Source organism: Nematolebias whitei, chromosome 11 (assembly GCF_014905685.2).
Source record: "Nematolebias whitei isolate Nwh7 chromosome 11, NemWhi1, whole genome shotgun sequence".
NCBI lineage: Eukaryota > Metazoa > Chordata > Actinopteri > Cyprinodontiformes > Rivulidae > Nematolebias > Nematolebias whitei.
The window spans coordinates 21956781-21964945 of NC_056508.1; the positions used below are offsets into that span (position 1 = coordinate 21956781).

General features: G+C 42.4%; 1 protein-coding gene across 4 annotated transcripts in view; it reads right to left on the minus strand.

The window, feature by feature from the left end:
* hmga1a (high mobility group AT-hook 1a) overlaps positions 1–2832 on the minus strand; it is a 5723-nt gene extending 2891 nt beyond the window's left edge. The window contains exons 1-3 of one of the 4 annotated variants that reach the window (XM_037684762.1): positions 2742–2832; positions 1665–1772; positions 805–885 (exon numbers count right to left, since the gene is read on the minus strand). In XM_037684762.1, the coding sequence (XP_037540690.1) occupies positions 805–885; positions 1665–1751 (168 nt within the window). In that variant the 5' untranslated portion in view covers positions 1752–1772; positions 2742–2832. Of the gene's footprint in view, positions 1–804; positions 886–1649; positions 1773–2097; positions 2184–2478; positions 2600–2741 lie in introns of those variants that run through there. The other 3 variants (XM_037684759.1, XM_037684760.1, XM_037684761.1) reach the window with 3 other exon arrangements.
* Positions 2833–8165: the final 5333 nt, after the last annotated feature.

Sequence of the window (8165 nt, forward strand, 5' to 3'; positions counted from 1 at the left end):
GGGGGGTTACAAAAAGTGTCTGTATCCATTTCCACAGACTTGCCTGCAGATGGCAGTCGTAGCTGCAACAAGACAAGATGGAAAAGGGGGCATTGGGTTCATTGGCTATTATCTGGAAGGCCAACAGGAACTGCACACAGGGCACTCCAGTTCGCTGGCCACCTGGTCTGAGGCTCAGAGACAGCTGGTGAAACCGAGCGGAGCCACAAATCCTCCGCAGTTCGCCCGATTGCTTCGAAACCTAGATCAGTGTGTGCGGCCCAAACTCCCTCCATCTTTCCCTCTCCCATAGACAGCAGCGGAGAGCACACGGAGGGGGAGCTGGAGGGTTGGGACGAGGGAGAAAAATCTGTTGTTGCTATGGAGACAGGGAGAGAAGAACTAGGGCTGTGTGCTGGCTGGGAGGGCGGAGGGGTGCTTAGTGTCAGCTTGGAAACGGTCTTGCGGCCTCTGCACCTGCACAGCACAGCGCCCGACAAGCTGCAGGAAGCTGGAGGACAGGAATTGCAGGGTGAGCATCACCCCCGCCCAGCCCACAATAAAGTAATAAAACAAACGTTTTTATTTATTTTTACAATGGGGCGTCAGGGCTGGACTATTTCTGACACCCGGAGGTGGAAATCGTTAAACTGCAGCCAAGAAATATATCCCAACAGCTCAACATCCTTAAAGAGGATGAGGTTAGCTGCTGCAACCGAAAAAAAATATGGGCTTTCGAACAGGAAGAGCTTGTCAAGAACGACTTTGGGTTTATCTTTGGGATGCATGCTGCAGAGAAGAAAAAAACATGTTGGTGCAGCTTACTTTGCCCTTGCCGGTTGCCTTGTTTTTGCTGCCCTTTGGTCGTCCTCTGGGTCTCTTTGGAGATGGGGACCCACTTGGATCCTGTCATTCAAAATCAAAGATCGTAGTCAAGACTTTTAGAGCAACAAATACAGCACACATTGAAAATCCAACCAAAAAAAAAAAAAAAACAAAAAACCAATCAGCCACTTAGCTGTCAACAAGTGAAACTGTGCTACTTAGAAACCAAAACAAACACTGAGCAGTTCAGGCAGACATTAAAAAAAAAAAAAAAAGTTAAGGCGACGTAAACATTGCCATCACCCCTATGAGAGTAAGGCTAATTCAGCATGACGCGAGTCCTCTTATTCATGTGTGAACGTTTGCTTTGAAGCGGTCATGGCTCACTTGTCTACAGTTGCGTTTCCGGCGTGTTGATCACTGCAGCTCTTAGCAACCGAGCAAACTCTGTAGCGAAACACAGCAGGCTGACTGACATCTATACGATCCACTCTGCTCCGTCATGCATTACATGAGAGGCGGGGGTGAGTTGAAACCAGTTTAAAAGGTATTGGGTTACTGGTTGCTTACAAACTGGTGAGACGTGCAGGAAGTTTATTGCAAGACCTCTGCACTGATAAGCCCTGTGGGTACGAGGTTGTGCTGCAGGCATGCTTGGAATCATCTCAATCTGCCCTCAGGACACTGATATGCAAAGTGCATTTATCCAAGCATCAGCTGGGAGCTGACGGGTTTGTTTATCTGCTCATATGCAGGCCTCGTGCTCAATTTACTTTAGCTTAGAGATGCTGCAACACCATGCAAAGTCAAAATAAACCATGTAGGAGTAAATGACCACTACTTACGTCAGAGGTTTTTACCTGGGCCTGCTTGCGGGGTCTTCCACGCCCTCTCTTCTCTGTCGCCTCCTTCTCTTTCGGTGAGACTGTCCCCTTCTTGTCGCTCATGTTCGCTCTGCTTTTCCAACCCTATGGAATAAATATAAAGAACAAAATAAAATAAACACCGGTGGGCCTTGGGCGCGAAACGAGGCTTCGAGCTCCAACACAAAAGCAGGGAACATGAAGTACCAGAGCCACTAAACTCATTGACCGCAGCAGCAAGCCCGAAATGACCGACCGAACCGCGCACCGTTTAACCCAATTAATCCGCGCCGAGTTCCAGATCTATTTCTGTCTCATCCGCGCTCGGCTACACGAAGGGATCCACAACGAAACCGATCGTGGGATAATGCAATATCATCTGGAGGTGGTACACACAAATACAAACCTGCAAAAAAAATACATCCCGTACCAATCAAATAGGCCCGGCTGGGTCCAAACGATCAGGCAGCGAAGCCGCCTCACAGCGTGTCTGCGCGCGCCCGGGCCGCGGAGAGATCCATGCACAATGGCTGCTGTGTCGGCTCGTTTGCATTTGCATGCTAACATGCTAACAACCTCAGCTAAATGAGGGCGAGCTGTTTTTATTTGTAATAGAGGTTTCGAGCGACTGTGCTGCGGAGGAAAGCCTGAGCCGAGGCTACAAAAAAAAAACAAAAAAAAAAACGGCTTCACGGTGACAGAATGCGCCTCTTTTTTTTTTCCCGCCGGAGCGTCGGCTTTTTGTAAAACGCCTCATCTTTAGCATGTTTAAGCTAAATAGCTCGCTTCGCGTCGCCTTTCTTGCGCTCACCTTTGTCACTTGTTAAAGCCTCCCGTCTTCAATTGAAGCGGATTCGGTTCCTTTAAAGCCTGGCTGCTTTGGGACCCGGTTAAAAAGCCGATCTATAGGCTACAGCTTTTTATTCGTCAGACTAACACACAGCCCGCCCATTTAAAACCCGAGCTCCTGCACCTTTAATAACAAACAATAATAAAATAATGCAAACACCACGGACTATTTTTTGCCCCTCCTATCGTTCTTAAGAAATAATATATATATACATATATATTTACCAGCAGGATGAAAAGTTAAATAGAGTCCAATACAGAGCACGTGCGTCCTGTCTCGTGCAGATAAAGGAAAAAAGGCGCCGGACGGGAGGAGTTTAGTACAATTTAAAGCGCCGCCCTCAGGGGAGCTGGAACATTGGAGGGGCGGAGCTATGATAAACAGGGCCACCAACAGTACGAGAGGAGCCCACCCCTACAAACACGCATACGCACACACACACACACACACACCTGAATTCTTTACATTTTCCAGGTTTAATCACAAAACACCAAACAGATGTGTAGGAGGAGCAGCAGATATTAAAAGAGAGTGGAAGCAGAGCAGGCATAGTAATATAGTAATAACAAAGCAGATTCACTACCAGAAAAGTTGGTATTTATTTGAGAGAGAATGTATATGCTGAACAACATTCCTCAGTCTCCACTGTAATGGTGAGTGAACTATGACCTCCCACAGTGTAAACACGCGCAGACTCAGAGGATTCTGCTGCATTACTCCTGTGCAAACAGCAGCAGGACAAACGCATTGACTCAAATCCTTACCATACGTGTTTAAAATATCCACAGAAAATCACCTTATTTAAAAACATATATTTGTGCAGTTATGGTATTAAAAATAAAAGCCTGTAGATGTAGCAATGGTAACAAAAATGTTTGAACTCTGCAGGGTAACAGGTATGTTGTCCCTAAAATTACAAGATTTGAGTGGAAGTTTATCAATCAAATGAATCCAACAAACTTGACCTTTCATACAACAAACTGATTTATCCCAAATTAAAACAGGACAACAAACAAGCAAACAAAACAACATATGCCAGATGCTTTAAATCAGACTGAAGAAATGCAATTTTTTTTACACAGAAAAATATTTTAAATGTCTACACAACACTGGCTTTTTGTAAGGATTGAGTTGGTGCTTATATATTTTGTGCAATGCAATAAATTAACATTTTGTGCTCAACTGTGTGACGATACCAGTGAATGTGCACCGATAGGGTGGTGGTTCCGGGTACGTACTTTCACCTCTTAATTCTTTTGCAGTTTGGTCACAGTGTACCTGGAGTTTCATGGAAAGAGCTGATTGTATGGACCTCTTCGTACCCTAAGATTATGGCTTAGCACAATAAACTAAAACTATAAAAACATTAGCATGAAGAGGTTTGAACATCCAAAGTTATAAAAAATGTCACATATTTTAGGGTCAGATAAAAGCTGAAATTTGATTAAAATGGGATTAAGATTACTGATAAACATATGCCATGTTAAGCACACTGATACAAAGTAATAATGTACCTCGAGTGTCTCAATTTTGTAGACTAGCGAAGACACAACAAGAAACACAAACAAACAAACAAAAATAAAAAAAACAATTGCAAGAGAATACAAAAAGTCTACTTGGAATTTGACTAACAACAGGTCAGCAAAAAATCATGCAAAACTTTGCAACTAATTTTTCTCGGTGTTCACACATTTACAAAAAAATCTTGCTCTAGCGCTGTAGATTTACAAAAAACTAATTTGAGAAGGTCCTGATGCTCAATAATTCAATTCAGATGAATCTAACAAGTTGAGTCAGGTCCAGATTTTTTTTTCTGTTGAAACATTTTGTCTTTTATCTAAAAAAACTTATTTTGAAGTCTTCTGAGACTCGAAGTAAAAAAGGGAATCTGCAGGAGACAAAGAGTTGGCACCCGGTGTCTCTTCTCTGTACCGACTACAAAATCCTCTCCAAGGTACTGGCAACCAGGATGAGAGAGGCAATGGAACAAGTCATCCACAGGGACCTTATCGCGTCCCCAGCAGGTCCATGGTAGATAATATCTACCTGATTCAAGATGTTTTGGAAGTCTCCAGTTCACTGGGTCTGAACACAACGTTGGTCTCACTTGACCAAGAAAAGGCTTTTGACTGCGTCGAGCACAACTTCCTCTGGGAAACCATGGAGGGGTTTGGTTTCAGCACTGGTTTCATAGTCAAGATCCAGGTGTTGCACAGTAACATTGAGGGTGTGCTGAAGGTCAATGGTAGCCTGTGTGCTCCTTTTAGGGTGTGTAGAAGTGTTCGGCAGGGCTGTGCGCTCTTGAGAATGATCTATGCGTTCTCCCTGGAACCCCTCCTTCAGAAGATCCGTTCGAGTGTCCATGGTTTTGTTTTATCTGGTTTTAATAGTAATATAGTTTTATCCACCGATGCTGACGATGTTGTTGGTTTTATATAAAAAAAAAAAAAACAAGACGTCGACGCACTGAACGAGGTCACTGAGAGCTTTTCCACCCTGTTTGCTGCAAGGGTGAACTGGGGAAAAAACACAGCCCTCGCTGTGGGTGATTGGTCTGAAGGGCTACCAGTTCTCCCTCAAGACCTCTCGTGGAAGAGACATGGTCTTAAATATCTTGGTGTCTATAAGGGATAAGGTTGTAGTACAGAAAAACTGGGAAAATGTGGAACAGAAGGTCAAGAATAAATTGAAAAAAAAAAATAGCTGCACTCTAAAATGTCCTACAGAGGCAGAGTACTAGTGTTAAACAACCTAGTTGCATCACAACTATGGCACTTTAGATCTACCTCCAGGCCTGTTAGTAAAAATACAGTCTGAGATGGTAGATTTATTTTGGAACGGTTGACAATGGGTGCCACTGTCAGTCCTGTTCTTATCTAGAGAGGAGAGGGGACAGGACCTTGTCCACCTAGCCAGCAGAAAGGCCACTTTTCAAATACAGTTCCTCCAGAAGTACCTGGCAGGACCTCCTGACACTGTGTAGAGGGACGTGTCCTGCTGCATCGTCAGACGCATGAGCGAGTTGGGGCTGGATGCTGCTCTGTTTCTAACCAATGTTGGCCCTTTTAAAGTTAAAGGGGTTGCCCCAGTTTTATCAGAGTGTTTTCAAAGTGTTTTCCTTTTTTAAACCAAACAGATCAAAAACGTATAATTCTCTGCAGTGGCTCTTAGAGGAAACGCTAGTTTGTGAAGCGAGAATGGACATCTGTAATAGCACGGTGCCGGGTCTGTCAAAAGCACTGTGCAAATCTGGGATGGTGACCCTGAGGCAGACGGCCGGATCAGACTTCTCCAGCGTATGAGAGATGGTTTCGTTGCTTGGGGTCCAGTCTGCCAGAGTGGTGCAGTGCTTCCTGGACCTGGTGAAGGAGAGGATGACAGCTGGAGAGAAGCGTCTCCTGCAGCTGTGGTCCACGGGGAATCGCTCGCCTGACCCAATGGACCCTTTCCCGGACATCCACCTGGATCCTAGCTTTGTGAAAGACAGCGATCCTCTGCTACGCAACACAGACCCAAAGATGGACTTGTGCAGAACAGGTCCAAAAGTACTTTATAAGGCTTATGTTAAGATCCTGAACAAGAGAACTCTGCACAACAGATCTGTCAGTGTGTGGGATGACAAGCTCAGAGGTCAGAAGCCCCAGTGGAGGACTCTCTACAAATCTCCAACAAAAAATGGACTGACTCTTCAATGGAGGATCCTTCACGGCGCTATTGCAACAAACTCTTTTTTTGTCGGTTATCAATCCTGAGGTTTTAAACGAGTGTCCTTTTTGCAGTTTGTCTGAGAGTGTTTCTCATGTTCTTACAGATTGTGTACGGCTGACGACTCTGTTTAATCTAATGACGAGGAGCTATAGCCTTTGTGACATCGTTTTCACCAAATCTGTTTTTATTAGAGTACATTACAGCAAAGCCACTAAATTAAAATCCCAAACTTTAAACTTTTTAGTGGCCAAAGCAAAAATGGCTGTTTACATGTCTCGCAGGGACAAACTGCAAGCTGGGCCTCAACTTGATGCCGTGCCTCTGTGGAAGTGCAACGTCAAGGCCAGACAGGCGTTGGAGTTTTGATTCCAGAGACACTGGACACGTGGAGAATTTTGTGAAACTGTGGGGATTTAAGAAGGTTTTATGCACCATTTCTGATCATGGAGAACTACAATACAACAAGCTCCTTATGTAAATATTTTATTTTAAGCTTGTCCTGATCACATTTTTTTTAAAGCTGTTGCATTAACTTATTGTTTAAATAAAGTTTTGTTAAAAAAAATCTTCATGTTCTTCTTTTTCTTCTTCTTGTTCTGCTTGATGTTGTTCTTCTTCATGTTCTTTTTGTTGTGCTTCTTTTTCTTCTTGTTCTTGTTCTTCTCAATATATTGAATGCAACATTAGTTTGTGATCATTAGAAAACTTATAGATTAGTCCTTTGGAACAGCTTTCAGCAACTTTGGTTATTTATGCTTGGATAATCTATTTGTTGTTTGATTTTGTTATTTCTGTTCACTTTTATCTTAACATTCTTAGAAATAGTTTTTTTAAACACAAGTTTTTTTTTCCTGGATAAACCTGAATAAATGCTACAAAGGGACACTGACTGACCGGATGGGTTTTCACTCACAAGTGAAGCAGATCTGAATGAATCAACCTTTTGAAACGCACCAAGAAGAACCGTGATTCAGCCCCTTTTCCATGAACTGGCTTTAGGTAAATAAACTAGTCAGTGTTGTCTAACATCATATGACCACGTTTCATGTGGTTTTAATCCAGCAGAAAAGTCACAACTCTAAAAAAAAAAAAACACAAAGAGGAAACAACTGTGGTGGACGGTCCCAGGAGCAAAACAGAGTTAACTTTTCTTTTCTTTTTTTTCATTATTGACTTTTTTAATGAAGATTTTTAGGATATTATTTCATATTTGAGAGGACATAGTTCACTCATGCCAGTTTGCTGTTCTAGCTCCAAACAAAATCAACTGGCCAGTCAATCTTTGCAAAGTCAGTAGCCATTTGCACAAGTTGTTGTCGCCCCAGCTAATGCAAATTATAGTTCTTATTTTCCACACGTGAAATGTTTTTACTTTACTTTAAAAATGTTTTTTCTTTTCAATCTTAAGGGTTGGAAAAAATAAAAATGTCACCAAAGGAAGACAATATGTTGAGGCATAATAATAATTTAATAATTTTAATTTTAATTTAAAGTCCTATTAAAAATTATTATGTTAAAAGTAAATTATTCTTGTTATTATTATACAGTGACATTTGCACGATTTGCCGTGCTTGCTTGGAGATTTTCACCAGGTATGTCGACTTTCTCTCGCAGCTTAAAAACTTTCATTTATTGACTTAGTTTGTGTGTAAGTGTTGCAATTAAACTTCAGAATGAATGCACAGATGTGTATGTTGTGCGGCGTTTGTTGGTGCTGGGATGGACTGGTGACCTGATGAGGGTCATCCCATCATCTCGGATACGTTTGAGTAATTCTCAACATAATAAAAATAGCAAATTGAACTGCCATAGTTTATTTATTTAAAAAAAGTCAATACCAAAATAATGCATGATATCAGAAAACCATGTTGCTCGTTCAAAAGACAAACTAATAGAAATGTTCTGAAAGAGCTGCCTGCAAACCAGTCACTCCTCCAAAT